At 34.3% G+C, this 21885-nt stretch overlaps 2 protein-coding genes across 2 annotated transcripts in view; one reads left to right on the top strand and one right to left on the bottom strand.

The window, feature by feature from the left end:
* Positions 1-20854, top strand: part of LOC136036491 (LETM1 domain-containing protein 1-like) — a 48484-nt gene extending 27630 nt beyond the window's left edge. Inside the window, exons 5-7 of the mRNA XM_065718762.1 lie at positions 3110-3284; positions 5056-5205; positions 19428-20854. Of these exons, the coding sequence (XP_065574834.1) occupies positions 3110-3284; positions 5056-5205; positions 19428-19604 (502 nt within the window). The 3' untranslated portion in view covers positions 19605-20854. The remainder of the gene's footprint in view (positions 1-3109; positions 3285-5055; positions 5206-19427) is intronic.
* LOC136036492 (fas apoptotic inhibitory molecule 1-like) lies at positions 7437-18078 on the bottom strand. The gene is made up of 2 exons (XM_065718763.1): positions 17794-18078; positions 7437-8437 (listed from the first exon to the last, which is right to left on the bottom strand). The coding sequence occupies exons 1-2, from the start codon at positions 17869-17871 to the stop codon at positions 7958-7960; spliced, it is 558 nt and encodes a 185-aa protein (XP_065574835.1). The 5' UTR covers positions 17872-18078; the 3' UTR covers positions 7437-7957.
* Positions 20855-21885: the final 1031 nt, after the last annotated feature.

Genomic DNA, 21885 nt, shown 5'->3' with positions numbered 1-21885 from the left:
CAATTCGATTAGCATTTGCAATCACCATTAACAAAGCTCAAGGTCAATCATTAGAAAAATGTGGTATTGATCTTAATACTGATTGTTTTTCCCATGGACAATTGTACGTTGCATGTTCGAGGGTCGGTAAACCTGACAATCTATTTATATGCAGCGAGAATTGGACAGCGAAGAATGTTGTATATTCGCAAGTTTTACGCAGTTAATTTGTATTTCGGAACCAAATGAAGCGGTTAATTATCCATCTGAATTCTTAAATTCCATAGATCCTTCAGGGTGTCCACCACACCTGCTACAACTAAAAATAGGCGTACCAATAATACTTTTAAGAAATATCAACCCACCAAAGCTTTGCAATGGCACGCGACTTGCCGTAAAAAAAAACAATGGAAAACCTAATAGATGCCACAATCTTGACAGGGCCTTATGAGGGTGAGGCTGTTCTTATTCCTCGCATTCCCATGATTCCAACGGATCTGCTTTTTCAATTTAAAAGATTGCAATTCCCAATTCGATTAGCATTTGCAACCACCATCAACAAAGCTCAAGGGCAATCACTAGAAAAATGCGGTATAGATCTTAATACAGATTGCTTTACCAATGTACAATTGTATGTTGCATCTTTGAGGGTCGGTAAACCTGACAATCTATTTATACGCACAGACAATGGGACAGCGAAGACTGTTGTATATTCACAAGTTTTACGTAGTTAATTTGTATTGTATCTATCTATCTATCTATCTATATAAAAACGAGTTGTGTGTATGCATGTTTGTTTGTTTGTAAAAAGAGCGTTTGCATATGACGTCATTATTAGTACATACGGCTTTGTATATGGACAGACAATGGGAAAGCCAAGAATGTTGTATATTCGCAATTTTTACGTAGTTTGAAACACATATATAAATCTATCTATATTCACAGGTGGGACACAGGGACACAACTACAATGGCGCGTAACTAATATGGCGCGTAACTAATATGGCGCGTAACGACTTACGCGCGCGGGGGGGCTTGGGGGGGGCGCGAAGCGCCCCACCAACTAGGTGTGGGGTACCCCAACAGCTAGTAGGAAATATTTTTGAAGCTTGACCGATTTTTTAGACTTTTTTGCACTTAGATTAGGGTGCACATCAACTTGATACGCTTTGTACGATATACGCCTACGCCATACCCAAGGAAGGGAGTGGCGCTGGTTGTTTATAACTGTCAGAAAGGTGAATAAAGGGCTAAACTCTCTCTTTTCTATGTGAAAATTTAATCCGTTGGTCTTTCGCAAATGCTTCAAGGGCTTCCTCGCTAAACACAGGGAAAACTACCTGTTCGGTGTTTCACCTGAACGGAGTGAGAAAGTGTGTATGCAACTAATTAATTGAAGTCTTCTAAGAAATGACAAAGAAATTTATGGATTGTCTCTTTTTATCTTAATGTATGAATCACCTGGTCAGAAGTTATGACTATTTAATTTTGTTTCATCTTAAATAATTTTGTAAGTTAAACCACTTTTCCAAAATTCTTATTCTATAATAGATCTTGAGTATGTCTCTTTTCTCTTTGTTTTGTCTGTCATTGCCGTGACTGATTTTCAACCCAGTTTTCGTTTGGTAAAACCCCCGTTGTTAGGTAAAAAAAAAAAGTCTGTACAAAAGTTGAAACGGGGCCAAACTTACATTACAAAATAACACTTGAATCAAATTACATTACATATTTACAAAGCATAACACATGCGTCAGTACCTGATCGGAATTAGGCCCTTGAACGAAGACGCAACAAGGACTCCAAACCGAGGGTCGGATTCTATTGTTTTAATATAAATTCCAGGATGTCAACTTTTATAAATTGCGTAATGACTGTAACTCCAATCGAAAATTATTAGAAAAAAAAATTAGTTTAAAAATTTTTCTGCAATTTTTGACAAAAATGCTCAGTTTCAAACAACTTTTACGACCCAAAATCAAAACCTCAGTTAATATTTCAGTATTTTAAGCTGATCTTATGTAAGTAAGGACTACTCTATGCCGACCTTTCCTTCATAGTGATGCTCACTTACTAGGGGGGGGATGTCCTACAGCGTAATAATATGTACATCATGAGAACTAGGAATTTAGTGACAGACATTTTAACGAAATAAAGGATTGCCTCTCCCGAAAAAATTCTAATTTTCTCAAGTACTCTGCCTTAAGTATCGTTATATTGAGTAAACTGTAATAAGTATTCCCGCATATTCGCCGTTAAATAAAATAAAAAACTAATTTTACTATATAGAAAACTGAAAATGATGAAGTTGCCGTGAAATTTCTATTTCTATTCTATTTTCTTTAATTATTTACTTTTCTGTTTATCGATTTTACATTTAACTTTTCTATTTTCATTTTAACTTTACTCTTCTATCCTGTTTTACATTTTTTATAACCAATGAAACTTCCTTTCTTATTTATCTATTTTTGACATATTTTACCTGCGAACTTAGTCGCTTTAGTTCAGCAGCATTTTCCCTCTATTTTTCTTCGACTTTTACAACCTCCTTTATATCAGTCTTAACAAACATCCTGAGGAGGTTTTGGAAGACTCTGGAAATTCTAGTCTCTTTTTCTGGTGGAGGTATAAACCCTCCTTGCAGTTTACTGGAGGATTTGCCAGAGCTACCAAGTTTTGATTCAGGATACATACAATACTGAATGAAATCACTTCAGCCCCCCTCCCCTCCCAGGAGTATACCAAAGACCAACATGTCAATGTAATGTCAGTCTAAATTGTCGATGACCAATATGTCAGTTGTTGATGCTACCATGTCATGTTATGTCAATGTCTTATGACAGTATTTCCATGTCAAGCCTCGTTTTTGTTCTTCTTAATTTTTGGCTTTGAACGGCTTCCTCATTTCTCAGGCGTAACAAAAAAAGTAAAAATTTTGTAAAAACACTTCACCATAGTCTTTTTAACAAAAAACCCAATTAATGGCATTAATGATTAACTAAAGGGGTAACACTTGTAATTCTTTTTTTATGCCTGAAAATAAAATTGAATGCCGAGTTTTTTTTTTTACCAAAAATTGGCCACGGATTGAGCTTATATTTGTGCTATAAAAAAAAAATTGAAATTTTTTCCAGGTGCCTTCAAGCCAGAGTTGATTCTATTTCGGATAAAGACCTCCGCAGTAATTTTCAAAATATCCTATACAAGCTTGGGAGTGGGATGCACCCAACTACCAATGAAATTATTTCTGTGAAGCCCTTATTTTCTGATCGTCCTTTTCATCTGAATCTCCTCTGGCCTAGTCATAAGGTATGCTTATTTATTTAACAGCAAATTTAAAGATAGCATATGCAAATTAGAATCAACGTGAGCTAGGCTATAGGCAGGATTTCCACCTAGGTACACCTGTGACTCTTTTCTTGTCTGGGCGTAAGGTATGCTTCTTTTTATAGCGTCTCTAAAATATATTACACGTAAAATTGAATAAAAGTGAGCCTGATTGCTTTGAGCCTGATTTTTTTTTTTTTACAATTTTTAAAAGTAAGTAAAAAAAAGATGGTTGGAATATTAAAGCAAAAAATTTTGGATGAAAGTTCAATCTTATGTCGTAGTTCATCCTTTTTTTCCGTTTTTTGGACTGCTTGTGAATTTTTGACATAAATTTATTGCATACAATATAGCATATAAATTGCAAATATATTTTTGTGTTTTAGTAGTACCACAATAGTACCCAAGGACGTATTCTAGTGTTTCCGAAAACTAAAATTCGGCGGTCTGCAGAGAGGTTAGTTGCACCTAACCTGAAACTTAAATGTAAATTTTTTTCAGTTTTTCAAAGCAAAATAAAGAGAAACTTGGTGAAACAAAGTTAATTTCGATAAACTACATTTGAACTATTAAAATATTTGTGGTTGTTTTTTGATCTTTACTTGTGTTTAGATGGTCTTCGCTGGTATAATAAAAGATAGAAACACTTTTGAAATATACATCTTTTTCAGTAAGTGCACAAATAGCTCTCTAGCTTTGAAGGAGGTGGTCTAGGGGGACTCAGTATAGCATGTTTATTCGGTATATTTCCAGTCAGTTATGGGTATAACTCTTCATCAACTTCTGTTTATTTCAAATTGTATTTCTTATATGAGTTAATATCTACACGATCTAAGCTTTAATATCCCTCTTTACATTTCTTTGAAAAAAAAATGTGTTGCTATTTTAGTTTGTCTTTGGGCTTTTTAGTCAGCATACTTTTATTGTTTTTTATACGAATTTGTCGTGTTTATACAAAAAGTAGGATTCCTTTGAATGGAGTGGGAAGAGCCATAAGGAAATATTTAAAGAAAGTAGGAGGGAGTGGGAGTGATGTTCTTATAGGAGTGGGCTGAACGAGGAGCTTGTGCAACTAATGTTTGCCCTCAGATGGTTTGGTGCTGCAGTAAGCTGTGCAGTCGAATTCTAGCACCTGTAGGAGTGTAGCTGGAGGCAAGAATGTTGGTAACTATTTAAAAATACAGAAAATCACCTAGCTTTATTAAAAATAAAGAATTAGGGGGATCTTGAAATATTTCTTGGGGGGCTAATCAAAGATTTCCTTAAGGTATGTTCTTGAAGGTGGTGCTGGGAACTAAACTTTGTTTCTAATTCAGCTTGTTTGATTCTTTAGACAGGAAGATTTTAGCCTACTGGTATTAATTTTTTTACCTCTATGTATCAAAATGTGCTAAATAAAATCTCCATAGCTTTATAGAGCATTTCTAAGTGAAATAATTATCTTTGAGCTTCTTCTATAATTTTGACATTTTTGTCATAAGCGTTTTTTTTAAGTGTCGGGTATGTTGAGCTTTAAACATTCTTACTAACCCTACACAATTCATGTTCGGGCATTGTAAATCCTAAGTTTTAAAGTTGCTTCCCTTATTATATTGTATCATACATTGTATATTGTATCTTTATTGTATTACACCTACTTATTATAATCAAGATGTTATTGTTTCTGTCTTTGATTTAAAATGGCACCTATAAAATATTCTTACTTTACCACTTTCATTGGACTTGCTTATCTCTTCTAATTTATTTTTTTTAGAACAATCTTCTACGTGTTCACGGACTATCACCAATGTTTGGATTTCGGAGGCGGGCCCGACTTACAGATAAAGCTTATTACATTCGAGAAATGGATTTGGCCTACTTAAAGGAAGGAGTAAATAGTATGACCCTAGATGAACTTAGAAATGTAAGTGTGTTTCTTATAGAACGTACATGTGCTAGAAAGCTATAAATACCTCAATAATATATTGCCATCGAGTCTGTAGTCTGAATTCCTGTCTTAGTGTGTATATTTGCTTATCTTATTGGTGTAAGCAATAGACATCCTTAATTTTGGGATGATAATGTGAACAGGGATAAAAGCCCTATTGACGCCAAAGCAGAACATCTTTGTATTTTTCTTGTTCATCTTATTGTTATGCACCTTATTATACATTTATATATTTATACATACATATAATTCATCTTATTCATAGGATTTCATCTTATACATATAATACATATTACATCTTATACATATAATACATATACATCTTATACATGTTATACATATTCATCTTAGTGTTATTTCTTATTACATCTTATTATAACCTTAATATTTTTCTTATTCATTTTATTATTGAAGCCCTCTCCAGTAACTGCTCAAAATAGTTATTAGTTCAGAGTGAGAGGAAGGCGTGGCCTTCCCTTGTTTGTTAGCTTCATAAGAATAGAATTCGTTGCCCCCTTTACATTAATTTATGGGGGGCTTGAACCTTGAACGATTGAAGAGTAATTTCGAATAGCGGCTGTTCAACACATTCATTTTTTGAACGCAATTTAATGAAATTTATTAAAACCTCAACTAAACCCCTTTATAAGAAAGGTGACAAGAGTAAATGTGGTAATTACAGACACTGGCTTGATTTCTGTAGGAAGTGAATTAATTAGTGTCGTGATGCTTATTAGACTTAGAGATTTTATAAATACAAATTTGAAAAAAGAGTATAGTTCTGAGACGGAAAGAGGATGTATCGTCATGAATTTCGCTTTTAAGCTAATGATTGAAAAATGTTTGAATCATAATATACTTTATAACTAATTAGTAGATGTTTCACTCAGTTGATAGATCAAAGACCATCAAAGTGACTAGTGTCGGGCACGTGAACGATATTGCTGAATTTGAGGTAGTTTTTCTATTATTGAGGTAGTTGTCTGATGTAGTTGTATCTATATATTGAGGTAGTTGATCAAAGGTAGGATTTGAGGTTAGTGTTTTTATTGATGTGGAATTGCCAATTAAGCAGAGTTGTGTCCTATCCACATTTATCAACGGGGGAATGTAGAATAGGATTCTACTTTATTGTAAACAACATAACGCAGCACCAAACCGCCTGAGGCCAACAGCTACGCGTGCTCCTCCTCCACTCTAATCTATTCAAAGCCCTTCTCTTAACACCCTCCCAGGAAGTTCCCTTTTCCCTTAAATCTTTTTTTACGAAATCCTCCCACTCTCACTGTGGAAGCCCTGCTTTCTATTTAGTCCTAGGTGGTAAACCCAAAAGGACAATATCTGGCAACCTGCCATCCTTCCTCCGCAAGACGTGCCCTAGCTTTCTCGACCTTTAATTCATTATAGACCTAGAAAAAGGGATTGGACCACACTTTTCGTACAGCCTACTGTTTGAAATACGGTCATTCAGCTGGGTACCCTAAACAACCCGTAGGCAATTTCTCTGGAAACATCTACCAAATTTTTATCCGCTTATTGGAGTGCCCATGGTTCAGAGCTGTATTTGACTACTGCCATCACTGTAGCTTTCTATGTTTTAATCTTCGTTCGCAGACTTTCTTCCTATTCTTCATTTCCCTGTTCTTCCAGGTTTTTTTTTCAATTGTAAAAAAAATACACTGAGCCTTGGCTATGCTATTTTTAACATCTTCGCTGCCCCCACCGTCGATATTAATAATACTACCAAGGTAAGTGAAGCTTTCTACTCGATTGATCTCTTTGTCTCCCAACATCACAGAATTATATGCCCTTGTTTTGAATTTAGAACGACAGGAATGATTAGGGTGCCAGAGTCAGGCTTATAAAAAAAGATTATTTTTACGAATAGTTTTGAAAGGCGAATATTTTCTGAGTCGTTTCTATTATTTTTATTTTGATATACAAACTTCCTTATCTGCAGGTCCTTTGAAGGTAATTCCTTTATAATTTTAATAGGAAAAGATTTTAATAATTAGCTTACGCGTCAGGCGTCGATGGAATCTTAGAAGAAAGGAAATTCAAGAAAAATTTTCTCCCCAAGAAGATTTTCTGCGAAAGATTCCTCCCGAGAAATTCCCCAAGAAATATTTCACCCTCCCAAAAAAAAAATTGTGCCATGAAAAATCGCCGTTATCCTTCCACAGTAAATTTTCTCTGCAGAAAATCCCCTTAAAAATTCTACCGTGCGGGAAGTACCCCCTCCCCCCTCCGTATGATCAGGATCATGTTTTAAAATTTAAAATTATATGAAAAATTACCCCTGCGGGGAGCTTTTTTGTCGAAAAGTCCCCCCTCTTCTGAAGAAAATTTCCAGCCCCATGGAAAAATTCTGCCCCGAAAAATTCTCCCGTATTTTAATAACGATCGTATTTTAAATTAAAAAGTTTTGGAAAATTAGATTAGTATTATTAGCGGTTTACTGCCCCAGTGCCATCTATTCAAAGTATTCGTTATCAGATGTCTCTAATTTCAAAAAAAGTATTTGAAAGATTAGGTGGGTCTTGGGATGGGGAAGAAATTGTTTCACCTAGAATCTTCCCAAGAGTATGCTCAACAATTTCTTAAAGCTTCTTGGTGATCGGATGAACGCTGTAGTAGTTGTGAATGCACAGACAAGGGTACACAGACAGACATACATTTGATTTTACTTGTACAGAAGATAAGAAAGGGTGGATATTACCGTGTCCAATTAGTCACTTGTTATAATAGGGGGTATTATCTGTTTATCAATTTTAAGATAATATTGCAACTCTTTGTCGTCTTGAACTATCTTAATCGTGGCCTCTCTCCCTTTCGTTAAGAAGAATCTCATCTCTGAACCCTCTTCTGTAAATTCTGACTCCATTTCAACAGCATTGCCATTTACATAGATCTCTATTTTTTGTGTGTCTAGTACAACAACGGTATCATCGCTGGGGCACCACGTTTTTAAAACTTTATTTTGTATGTCCGTAAATGCTTCTAATGGCTTTCCGTTCATTGTAAGAGTGTAGCGGAATTTTAGCCCTTTTATCGAATCGATATTGATGGCACATTCGTTTTCACCGATGTAGAATATATCAGTGCCTACTAAGCGAAACATCCAGTCTTTACGGTAGATTTCTTCACCGTCTAAGCGAATAACTCGTTTCCCTGATATTGATCCATGTTCCAGTTCTACCACATAGACCTGAAAGAAAAATAATTTCAATACTAGTTATTGCAGAAAAGTTTAGTTATCAGTAATGAGGACCTTCTCTGGTTTTCAGCTGGAAAGATTCTTCTTCTATCTTGTATTGCATATTTTTTGCATCTGTATTGACTACCAAAGGGTTGATGCAAGTTTTTAATAATGCTAATTAGTTAATTAAGATGCACAATTGTGGTTTAAAAATAGGGTTTGTTATTGACTAATCTTACTTGACAAACTTCTATTATTTATTTTCTATTATTGACAAACTATTATTTTTCATTAAGTAGCCTATCTAAAAGATTGACGGTTTCATAGAAGTAATTTCATTTTGTGATATTTTTTGGCGAAAAACAGTATAGGCAATATACCACAAAGTGGCACTAAAATCGAACTTTGGGTCAATTAACTCTCTTCCCTGGTATTGATCTGTGTTCCAGTTCAACCGCGCAGACCTGAAAAAAAATTTCAAGTTGATGCAGACGGCTGTTTATCATTAATTGGGACTAATAAGGCAATTCCTGATTTTGAACTGGGAAGGTCATTAGCGGTAAATGCCTGTACTATTCGCCAAAAAAATTATCAGAAGGTTATTTAACTTTATACTTGTTTTCTATTTCAATAATTGTATCAGAATTTCAGTTTCGGTTATGATTTCAAACTATCTAAAACTTTTTTCAGCTTTCTGTTAAACTATTTTTAGTCACAAAGTTTGATGTTTAAATAGATGCATTTTCCTGCTGCGATATGTTTTTCTGAAAAGTTATATAAATATTTATTTACGCATATAGAAAAGTTCTCGTTTTATGCCTAGGTTTCAGTGTGTTTTTTTAATAAGATGTAATACATGTCAATTTTGAAAATTTTTAAATAATAAATAGCTATCCAGTACTCTGAAATCAGTATATCTGCCTCTATTTAAAAAGTGTGCTTAAAATGCGGAATTTTATATTAGACTTACGAAGGTACAATATAAAATTTATGTGTTCCCAAAGAATACGACTTTTACGGGTTTTACACGACTTTTAATGCGATTTTCTGCTTCGTTTCTCCATTAGGAACTTAGTAACGGAACATTTTTTGGTGGAAAAAGGAGAGATTCTCCAACTCAGGGAACGATTTTCATTCTGGGAACTGGACACTGTTAGAACATAGGACAACTAGGAATACGACTTTAAGAGGTCTCAGATTAATTTTTAAATAATATAGATGTTGGAACAATGTGGACCTTCATTGTGTTGCGAGAGCAACACATTGGTTTTGTCGTTTTTTTTTTTTTTTTTTTTTTTTTTTTTTTTTTTTTTTTTTTTTTTTTTTTTTTTTGTACTTAGCACCGCGATTTCAGCTTATTCCTAGAAAGTGGTAAGGGTCAAACCTCTGCGATTTTTACGGAAAGTGTGGACCTTAGGCTGGATTGATGAATATGACTTCGCATTTTGGAAAGCTTCGTAGAAACTATCTAAAGCTTTCTGTTAAACTATTTTTAGTCACAAAGATTGATGTTTAAATAGATGCATTTTCCTGCTGCGATATGTTTTTCTGAAAAGTAATATAAATATTCAACACCAAGCAGTTCTCAAAATCGGATTTGAATAGAAGTGCTATTTAACTTTTCCCTGATGTTGATCCAAGTCCCCGTTCTGTCACGCAGACCTGAACAAAAAGCATCAAAGCACTTGTTGTCGTAAAAAAAGTTCGGTCCTCATTAGTTGGGACTTTAAGGACATTCTCGGATATTGAACAGGAAATTAATGGTATTCTGATTTAGCCTTAATACCTTCTAAGTGTCAAACAGCTGTAATCATTTGTACCAAAAAATCCAATAAATTTTTTAGAATAGTGTTGGATTATTTTGAACGTGATGTTAAAATTTTAATTCAGTTTTTACTCTGACTTTATGTATTTAAGTTATTCAAATCTAAAAGTTTGATACAAACACAATAAATATTAAGTAAAGAAAAAATAAGGAAAACCTAAAAAATCAGAATTTTGGATTTTGAGATGGAGTTTTTTTCACTTTCTAGAAATTAAACATAAACTTCTCTAAATATATGTTGATATTTAATGTTTTAAAATCTACACCCAAATCAAGGGCTTTTCACTAGCACAAAACATGGCAAACTGTAAAATAGAAATTTTCTGAAGGAATTTGATTTTGTTAAAACTAAGTCAAGCTCCAATATTGGAAGTGTCTATCTGTGAAATTGCTTTATTTTTTTCAAAATAAATAAGTAACCTCTAGGAGACCAGGCAAATTTTTTTTCAGACAGAAACTTTCCTATTCATTTACGCATATAGGAAAGCTCTCGTTTTATGGCTAGGTTTCAGTGTGTTTCTTGAATAAGATTTAATACATGTCAATGTTGAAAATTTGTAAATAATAAATAGGCATCCAGTACTCTAAAATCAGTATATCTGCCTTTATTTCAAAAGTGTGCTTAAAATGCGGAATTTTATATTGGATTATCGAAGGTATAATATAAATTTTATCTGTTCCCAAAGTATGCGACTTACGGATTTTATACGACTTTTTAATGCGATTTTCTGCTTCGTTTCTCCACTAGGAACTTAGTAATGGAACGTTTTTTGGTTGAAAAAGGAGATTCCCAAACTCAGGGAACGATTTTCAATCTGGAAACAGGACACTGTTAGAAAACAGGACAACTAGGAATACGACTTTAAGAGGTCTCAGGTTGATTTTTAAATAATATAGACGTTGGAACAATATGGTCTCAATGAGGTCTCATGTCAATTTTTGAATAATGTAGATATTGGAACAATGTGGTCTCAATGGGGTCTCTGGTTAATTTTTAAATAGTCTCAATGGGGTCTCTGGTTAATTTTTAAATAATATAGACGTTGGAACAATATGGTCTCGATGAGGTCTCATGTCAATTCTTGAATAATGTAGATATTGGAACAATGTGGTCTCAATGGGGTCTCTGGTTAATTTTTAAATAGTCTCAATGGGGTCTCTGGTTAATTTTTAATAATATAGATGTTGGAACAATATGGTCTCAATGAGGTCTCAGGATGTTGGAACAATATGGTCTCAATGAGGTTTCAGGTTAATTTTTAAATAATGTAGATGTTGCAACAGTGTGGTCTCAATGGGGTCTGGTAAATTTTTAAATAATGTAGATGTTGGAACTATGTGATCTCAATGGGGTCTCTGATTAATATAGATGTTGGAAAAATATGGTCTCAATGAGGTCTCAGGTTAATTTTTAAATATTATAGATGTTGGAACAAAATGGTCTCGATGGGGTCTCAGGTTAATTTTTATGTGGACCTTCATTTTGCTCTATGATGCAAAACGACGGGTAACGGTTGTCTATTGAGCTGCAATCACACTCGGGCATAATTTGATTTTCCTGATCTACATTAAATTGCTGATCCTCACTTTATGAAAACGGGTCCTACCGTTTCGAATTCGATTTCTGGGGGGATTCAAAGTGCGGTAAGTCTACCCCCAATTCAAGGCACGCCTGAAGAAACACTTCTTGACAGACCAGCATTGAAAAAAAAAGAGTGTTTGTCATAGTGATTGGAAGTTATGAGACTACAGCATTTTTTGTTCCTTCTTTCAGTGTTCTTTTTTCTCTTTTTTTTTTAAAGTAGTATAGATCAAGTTGATTTGAAATAAGAAATCACTTTGACTGTCTTTACATGCCCATTTGGATGTTCCTGCATTTTTTTCTTTGGTAGTGTGTGATTTATAGTAATTTTGTTTAATAAATTATTTGTGAACTTGTGAACTTGAACTTAGCAATCGGCTTTTGGAAATTACCTTAGAAATCATATTCTCATATTAAGATTCATACCAAGATTTTATATTCTGAAATTCTTTTGATATGTAGATTACTGAGGTTCTCTGGAACATCACATTTGGTGATTAAAAATCTAAAGTCAAGCTGGCCTACCGTGTCAAAACTAACGAGGTAAATCTTGAAAACAACCGAGTCTATGGCCAGAGAGGAAAAACAATCAGACTAGTGTTTGCCTGTATACTACAAGACATCTTCAGCAGCAGCAAAATTTCAGACCTTCTTTGACAGAAGGTGTCACTTAGGTCTCCATCCAATGGGTTTTAAATGCAATAGGCTAGACATTGAAGGTAATCAGGGAGGGATGAGTAACAGTACTACCACCATCGCTTCGATAAGCCATTATTAGCTTCGTGTTGCACTAATAATAATTTATTTTTAACCCCCCTAAAATACGAGACAAGTTGAGTAACTAAAAGATAATGAAAGAAAGATAACACAGCTACACGTGAGATAAAACATATAGAACACAACCATAACTCAACCAACAAAAGAATCTCTAAAAGGTAACAACTATAAAACGAAAACAGGCGAAAACTAACGGATAAATAAATATAATATGGATGAATAACGAATAATAGTTCAGCTTACACTGAGTTTTAATAATACAGTGGACTCTATCTTCTCATCTGCTCCTATATCTGGTATAAACTGAATGAATAGTTAAATTCGACTAGTTTGTTCAAAGAGAGCAAATTTGAGTGCTGTTTTAGGGATAACTGTACATACCTACTGAAATATTACTACTTAGACAAATTTTTGAAATCTTTTGATGATTAAGGTAACCTTAACTTAATTGTCCCACCAACTTGTATAGTTTTTCAAAACAGGGGCGGATCTAAAGCGAAATCTTGGGGAAAGCCAAAAGTGACAAGGGTGCCAATGAGCAAAATCTTGGGGGGGATGTGACAATGGTGCCAATTAACTGAGCAGATTGACACATTTATTCTAAAACAAGAGTAAAAAAGGAAAGAAAAAACAGGACAAGAGAGTGCCAGAAAAATCCTGGGGGACCCGGGGCTCCCCTGGATCTGCCACTATTTCAGTATAAAAAAAAGTAAAGGATACGGCATTAGACTTTACAGTCCCTACCGGCGGTGCTGATCTCCGTTTCTTGGCCCTTCGGCCAGGAAGTGCAATGGGGGGCTGGGGGCCAACCATCCTGTGTTTTCGCACACCTGTTACCTATTCCAGATTTCTCCAGGTACCCATTTAGGGCTGGGTCGACTCTGGATAAGCTTACAGAGTCACGCCACTGACCCTCGTCCCAAACTAAACAATTGGGTACACTGGGATTCGAACCCGCGTCCTCTCAGACGAAGGATCCTGAATCCAGCGCACCAATCCACTTGGCCAGTTTTGGCTGATCTAATAAGTTGTCCTGTAATTTGGTTTAGTGTGGTCTGGTTGAATTGATTGTTATGTAACTAGTGTTGTAACTGGTAAAATTGGTCACTGTAAAATTGGGTATTTTAGTAACGGACCACGGCAAAATTCATATTGTACCTATTTTAAGTAATTTACGTATTTTATGGAAATTATATATTTTACCCATTTTACTGGTGGTTTACGTATTTTATCAGTATCTTACATATTTTACTGACATGTATTACGACGCTTTGCAATTTTCACAGCACTAAAGCGCACAGAGGCTGTCAGAAAAAAGATTGAGTGTGATTTTGTTTTGTGTAGAGCTGTGTAAACTGTGTTAACCCTTTGACAAATACCCAGGCCACATTTTCCTACAGAACTAACTGGAGAGAAGGAAACATGTTAAGAAAACAATTTTTACTTCTTAATATGCAGAATAGGCATAGTTAACATGCAGTTGCACGCAGCACTCAGCCTCTTTATTGAAACGCATAGTTGTACGCAACCTCTCTATTGAAACGCATAGTTGCACGCAGCCTCTCTATTGAAAGCTGTAAATTGAAAGCCGTAATTGAAAGCTGTTTGCCATGCAATTTTGAAAATTAGTCTGGGAATCATTCTGCTTCAGTTATGATTAAATAAAAAACAACAAGTTTTTTTTAACTGAAAGTAAGGAGCGACATTAAAACTTAAAACGAACAGAAATTACTTCGTATATGAAAGGGGCTGCTTCCTCCTCAACGCCCCGCTCTTTACGCTAAAGTTTGACACTTTCTCTCAACCCTACTTTTTAAAACAGTAAAAAATAGAGATAAATAAAGCTAGAATGAGCCCTCTTGCAACATTCTAGGACCACTGGGTCGATACGATTACCCCTGGAGAAAAAAAAACACAAAGAAACAAACAAACAAATAAACATGCATTCGTGATCTGCCTTCTGGCAAAAAACACAAAATTCCACATTTTTGTAGATAGGAGCTTGAAACTTCTACAGTATGGTTCTCTGATATGCTAAATCTGATGGTGTGATTTTCGCTAAGATTCTATGACTTTTGGGGGATGTTTCCCCCTACTATCTAAAATAAAGCGAATTTTCTCAGGCTCATAACTTTTGATGGGGAAGATTAAACTTCATTAAACTAATATATTTAAAATCAGCGTTAAAATGCGATTCTTTTAATGTAGCTATTGCTATCAAAATTCCATTTTTTAGAGTTTTGGTTACTATTGAGTCGGGTCGCTCTTTACTACAGTTCGTTACCACGAACTGTTTGAAAGTGGGTGTTTCGTGTGGTGGTAATAAATGTGTTATGTATTTTATCGGTATCCTATATATTTTACTGACATATATTACGATGCTTTGCAATTTTCAGAGCACTACAGCACAAAGAGGTTGTCAGAAAAAAGATTGAATAGCTGTGTTCCCTGGTTAAAAAGGTGGCCTATCTGACTTAGGTTTCTTGCTATCAAAACGATAAAGTGTGTTATAATACTGGTAAACACAATTTTAAAATGGTGAAATATCAGTCAAAATGAAATTATATTAGTTCTGTGAACTGTTATAGACAGAAAGGGCTCAAAGCAGGATTGACATATGACCAAAGCAAAAAAAAAAATTAAATAGCCGAGAAGAATGAGGGTAATGTCAGCCAGCGGACAGAAAAAAAAAGCAAAAATGACAGAAGTAGATATTTTGTCAGGGGCTTCCGCCCTTCCGTCTTCAGTGCTCAAAACAAAGAAGGAAAACTAACCTTTTGAATTAGCTCCAACTGAGCAAAAGAAAGAGTGAATCAAACAAACCAAAAAACCGAGGCAGAATAAATGAAAGACTATTCACCAATTAGATTAGGCAAGAATTATCCGCTTAGTGATAGATTTAGCTTGTCTACTGACCTAATTTTCATTAAAAATGGGGACAGATAATCTTAATTTAAACTAAAGGACAACTATTTGAATCCTTTAATATTAAGCTATTGTAAATTGGGTCTAGGAATATCTAAGTTAATGTAATAAGTTAATATTAAGTTATTGTAATAAGTAGGGTTTATAGGAATATCGCCAGTTTCTATCTCTATTTGAAGCAAGACCTCTTATTATAGATTTTTTTTTTAATTTAAGTTGCCTCCTAAAACAATGTGAGAAGCCATTTGCTTCACGTGTTAAAATTGCCTCATAGAAAAAGAACTACATGATCGGGATTTTCAGCAGCGAAATAAATATCATCCTTTTTATTTTAAATTTCACACCTCGGAGAATTCTTCTATTCATGCCGTCTTTTCCCCGCGAGCCGGCGTTTACCCTCCATCCCTGGAAAATACCTCCACGGAATATTTCCCCCGCGGAAAACTATCCCCTATTTTACCCTTGGATAATTCCAGAATTTTCATTAGAAGAGAACTTAAAATTTCTATTCTCCTATTTAAGTCAGGGACAATCACATTGCATTACCTATAGTAAAAGTAAAGAAGATCCATCGGGTTTCGATCTATTCATATTATTTAATTTATTTTTTCCGAGAGGCACTTCATGTAGAAGGGGTGTTCGAATAAACTTTGGAGGGGGCTCAGTAAATCGGAAACCGAAAGTTCCAGTGCTCTTTCTAAGATTTAGTGACCTTTTCTCTGCTTTTCAATGAATTACTATCGAAGGAGTTGTTGCTGACTACAATGTCTAAAAGAAATTCTTATTCTAGTTTAACCCCCATGCACTTTAGCGGTTGTTTTGAAGGAATTTTGAGATAAATACAGAATTAGCTCCAAGGGAGATGATTGGAGGGTGGAGGTAGAAGTCAATCTATAATCCTCAGGGCCGTATCCAAGACTTTGGTTTAGAGGTGGTGGGTGGGGGGGGGCTTCGAAACAGGCACGGTAACCTGAATCAAATTCTAAGTCTATGAAATGGAAGTGACTATTACAATGAAAGTGACTGAATGTTCCGCTCTTGCGATCCAGTGCTTAGTCAATCAAAGGGTTTCAAACCTATTATTTAATTGTATTCCGTACTTTTATAAATAAATGAATAATTAAACATGTATATGATATGAGGAATGTGCCTGAATGCGGCTATTTAAATATGTAAGGCTGTTAGGGTAATATTTCTTAGGTTTAAATATAGAAAAAGATGACTATTATGATTTTTCGTCCAGATAATGTTAAAGTTTTTTTGTTTTTTTTCACAAAATAGATATCGGAAATCAGGCTCTGTCCAATTGCTGAGGTATTACCTTAGGCACAAGACTACCAAAGGGATAAACTATATAGTTAATTAAATTGATGAAACTCTAGATGAAGAGGCATTCCCTTTTTAACGCGGGAAAAATCGGAATCATTAAAAATTTCATTAAAAGCAGTAAGTTGTTTAAAAAGTAAGTGATGCTGTTTTTTCTGTACTGGGCCAGAGGCGGTCTTGAGGGATGGACAAAGGGGGAACTTTCCTTGGGCGCAGAAATTTTTGGGGTGCAAAATTTCAAATGGATAATCTAACGTTTATTGTCATTTTGCAGTTTTTAAAATTTTATTTTATCAAAATAAAGTAGGAACCGCAATCGATAAATGAAAATAATAAGTAAATTATTATTTAATTAATGGAATAAAAATAAAAAAAATCATCAAGTAATTATAATAAAGCAACTAACAATGACCAAACAACTTGAATAATAAATTATTAATCCAGTGAACAACTCTGGGGCAAAATGAAAATTTTGCCCCGGGCACAAGAGGTGCCAGAACCGCCACTTTACTGGGCATAAATTGGATGTCAGTGACTGGCTTCCACCACAATTAGCTCATATATATATGATTTTAGTATAGGTTCAAGGTTAATTGTTTAATTTTAGTGGACACTTGTTTGACTGGTGTTTCTCAGAACACCTTCAACACATTGACTCTTTGACTTCACGCTCTTTTTGAATGTGTTCTTTTTTATGGCACCTGGAACACTGAGGAACTATGGTACATTTCTCGTTATTAGTTATAAACAAACAGACAAAGTAATATTTTATATTATTTAGTTTTATTATTATTTTATTATCATTTAGGTGAATTAAGTCGATTGTAGAAATGTTTTACACAGCATGCCTGGTGTTTATTTATTGATTAAAAAAAGTGCAAAGGCCTGCGAAAAAAAATAGGCCAAATAATTTTAAGAATTTTTTACAACCTTATCTGGAAGAGGAACATTCCAACGAGCAATGTAACTGTCACCTTTTCCCATTTTCAAGAACTGATTATTTACCATGGTCTCTTTTAATTTGTATATTAGCCGTTTCCATAGTAACTGTATTTTGTATCATCAGTAGATTGTTCTTTCATCTGTATTTAGGATTTAGCACTACTTAGGAGGTTTTCACGCTATTGGCTGGTTTCAAGAACAAATATGGGTTTAGGTTCCTTTTGTAAAGAAATTGTAGTGTCCCATCTATACTTGGCTTTGGGATTATCGGCTGACAAACCCAATTGTGAAATTTAATCTCAATAGTAAATTGTCGTTCCATGTAATTCATATCTTACATATGCTATTTCAAAGAGATATGGGTTCGTGACTTCATAATATATATATTGTGAATTCAACGACTCTGCTCAAACCATATCATGGTTTGATCATGTAATTAAACCATGGTTATCATGCAATCATATCATGGTTATCATGGTCATAATCATGTTGTGTGTACCAAAGAATGTAATTTTGGTTTATGGACTTCGTCAGATTCTGTGGACTTTCCCGGGTTCTAATCGGTTCTATGGACTTAACCGGGTTCTGTGGACTTAACTGTTCTACAGTTTACTATTCGAGAATACAGTTTTAAAAACTAATTTTATGACTTATTTGTTCCACCGATTATTATGGATCTTGTTTCAACATTTAAATAAAAAACAAGTAATTTCCAAATGAAGGAAAGAAGTGACATTAAAACTTAAAATGAAAAGAAATTATTCCTGATATGATTGGGGCCACTCTCTCCTGAAGCTTTATCTTAAAATCTCCACTAAAAAAGTTGGCTGAAAGAGCAGGGGGATGAGAAGGTGGCAGCCCCATCATATACAGGATGATTTCTGTTTTTTCCAAATTTTAATATCGCTCCTTACTTTCATTTGACAAAAAGTCGTTTTTTACTTAATTTATGATAATTTTTCAAATCATGCCCTGAAAATACAAGATATAATGGGGGATACCATCCCAATAAATCCCCTACTGCCTGCTGTAAAGTTTGAGCAGTTGCAGATTGATCCTGTGTTAAAGCAAACGATGATTCACATCATTCTGTGTTAGAATATGTTATAATTTTCACTTTGTATGGTATATTTATTCCTTACAATTTTTTCTTTTTTTTCATGTGAACCAAACGTTAATCTTACTGAATATATTATATAGATTGGTTGTTTAAGTTGAAGTAGTTTAAAACATTTATACGTATAAAAAACAAGTTTAAGAAAACATCCAAAAATATATAATATATTTAAATGTTAAATAATATATTTATATATTTAAAATATATAATATATTTAAACGGAAAGACAAATGTATCAGTGCTGTTTAGAGCTAATTCGTCGTCATTTTTGCATGGATATACGTTGAATTTACCCTTCTCCCCCAAAGCACGACTTTCTCCCGCGTATTCTGTTTCTAATAACCTATTCTTGTAATAGCTTGTTGGGAAATTTCTCATAGACTATCAAGCTCAAGGAAACAGTTATATTAAGTTAAAGTCCTATCTTTCTCGTTACTTCTATCCTTGTCACTCTGTCTCATCCTCTTCTCTCATAAAAACAGACTGTTCGCATCTTTTCTTTCAGGCATGCTTTATGAGAGGATTGAATCCAGTGAACATGCGCACTGAAGATATGGTTGAATGGCTGGCACAATGGTCTCATGTAGCTAGCAATGTTGATGAAAGTTCATACTCGCTTTTGCTACATTGTCCTGTCCTTCTTGGTTACAATCAACCCACTAATTGGGTTTTGATACACTAAGTTAAGATAAGTCGGTCACTTGCCTTACAAAATGCCATTTGACTTACCATTTGAAAAGGCCATTATAAAAAGCCAGAAAATCTCGGTCGTCGATAATCTAAATACATTCGCTGCCCAAAGAAGTTTTGATTAAATGCATAATATATGGTTCTCCCAACTGTTCAGTCGATTGGAAAAACATTTAAAAATAAATAATTATGCTATGAATCCTTACTTGAAACACCGCATGTGCAACTTAGTATCATTGTGCTATCATTGCAAATTGCATGGTGTTCTAGAGCCAATTCGAGTTGCTCTTAGTAACTCTCACCCATAGCACCGAACCTTAAAACTAACTTGAAGTTATTTTTTAAGTTATGAGTTAGAAATTAGAACTAAATTTTAATTAATAGTCAAAACCTTTCGAACTAAGAAAGTTGCATAATCATATTAACGCTAACTAGCTCACTTGGTCGAAGTAGGTGACTTATCCACAGAGAATATACAAAGAGACTATTCATACCTCAAGAAGAACAAGAAGAATTAAAAAGAGGCCTTTTTAATAATAGTAGAAACGAATAAAATTGCTGAAACAGATTATTTGAATAAAATGCCTCGAAGAAAGTTAGAAATACTTATAACATGCGTGTTATATTATGTATTTCGAGCCTCGTCATAATATTTTTTTGTCTGTTTTCAACACAGCAATTTTTTTCTTTACTATTGAAATTGATAGCAAATCAAGATTTTAATTTTAACTATTAAATGTTCAAGCCGACTCGTAGGAGAGTACGTACTTACTAATGCTTGCATTTCAATTGGATACTGTTACTCAAGATTAGATGAGAGATCTAATCAAAGTAGGTTAGTAGATAGATCAAAGTAGTTGGTCTAACCAGAATATAGATCAGTAAAAAAAAAAAGCGTGATTAACCGTACGTTTAACTTTAAAAATAGTAGCTCAGAATCATTTTTTGCTAAAAATTCGACGCGATTTTGTCTGCCCGATTTTTATTATTTGGCCTGTACTGATTTATTAAAAGTGCAGAGATTGGACGAATATTTCGGCGTTGGATGCTCTTGTGACGGTTGCTCCTTTTCTTTTAATCTTACATATCATGTTAAAAGTGGATGGCTTTTTAGTAATGTTTCGAACTGGTTTTTTGTTTAGTGACTGCCTTTTCTTAGTATTAATGCACTAGTTATGCTTATGTATTTAACTTCTAAAATTTCGTTTTACGTTTTTTGAAGAATAAAATATTCTACGAAAATACGGAACTTGTACTGGAGAAAATGAGTTAGCGTGTTGTACTTGACATACTTATGGCCAGGCACTGGTCATAAATCACACTGGAATGGGAGTCAGTGTGAAATCTCCTGGTGTAATCTTCTTAGCTGCCAAAAGCAGGATCACTTACCGACATCTCAAACTGGAGACCCATATCGATTTTGCCAGTTTTGTCAAACATTTATGAAAAAGCAATGCACAAAAGACTTTATGAGTATTTATTGAAATGTGGATTTTTGTCCGAGACGCAATTTGGTTTCAGGGCAGCTCATTCAACTGTGCATGCTCTGGAGGACCTGATGGATACCGTAAATAGTGAACTAGATAAAAGGAATTTTTGTATATCGATTTTTATAGATTTTAAAAAAGCTTTTGATACAGTAGATTTTAGCATTTTATTGAAAAGATTAAGTTGCCTAGGAATAAAGGATGAATGTTTTAAATGGTTTGAATCTTATTTGAATGGAAGGTTTTTAAGAGTGATATTAGATTGTTCGATTTCTAAATGTTATCCAATTACTTGTGGAGTTCCCCAGGGTTCAGTCTTGGGTCCGCTATTATACCTTATATATTGTGATAGTATGCGGTTTTACATACCACGAGCCAAAATTACTTCATTTGCAGACGATACTGCACTTACAGTTACAGGAAAGACTCTCAATGAACTTACTGATAATGCTAATGAAGCATTAAAAGGACTGCATACATTCGTCTCTCTAAGTCGGCTTGCAATAAATACAACCAAAACAAACTTTATGACATTCATTCGAATAGGAACAGCGCCTACCACTTCTCCAGGAGCTATTATATATAATGGAACTACTCTAGCAGAAGTTCAAGAAACTCGACATCTGGGATTTATAGTGGACAATAAACTCAGCTGGAAAAAACATAGTGATGCGATTTCATGTAAAGTTTCAAGAGGTGTTGGGATGCTGCGTAAACTTAAATATTTTTTTTCAACTAAAGTAATGCTTTCATTGTACCATTCGTTAGTATTGTCTTATATTAATT

The sequence above is a fragment of the Artemia franciscana genome, chromosome 15 (genome assembly GCF_032884065.1).
Source record: "Artemia franciscana chromosome 15, ASM3288406v1, whole genome shotgun sequence".
Classification (NCBI taxonomy): Eukaryota; Metazoa; Arthropoda; class Branchiopoda; order Anostraca; family Artemiidae; genus Artemia; species Artemia franciscana.
This window is presented reverse-complemented; position numbering and strand designations above follow the sequence as displayed.

Bases quoted from the DNA above. Each gene is read 5' to 3' on its own strand.
- LOC136036492 (XM_065718763.1), bottom strand. From the start codon at position 17,871: ATGGTAAATAATCAGTTCTTGAAAATGGGAAAAGGTGACAGTTACATT. The intron at 8,438-17,793 runs GTTGTAAAAAAT...TTTTTCTTTCAG, and splicing joins ATGTTCCTCTTCCAGATAAG to GTCTATGTGGTAGAACTGGA.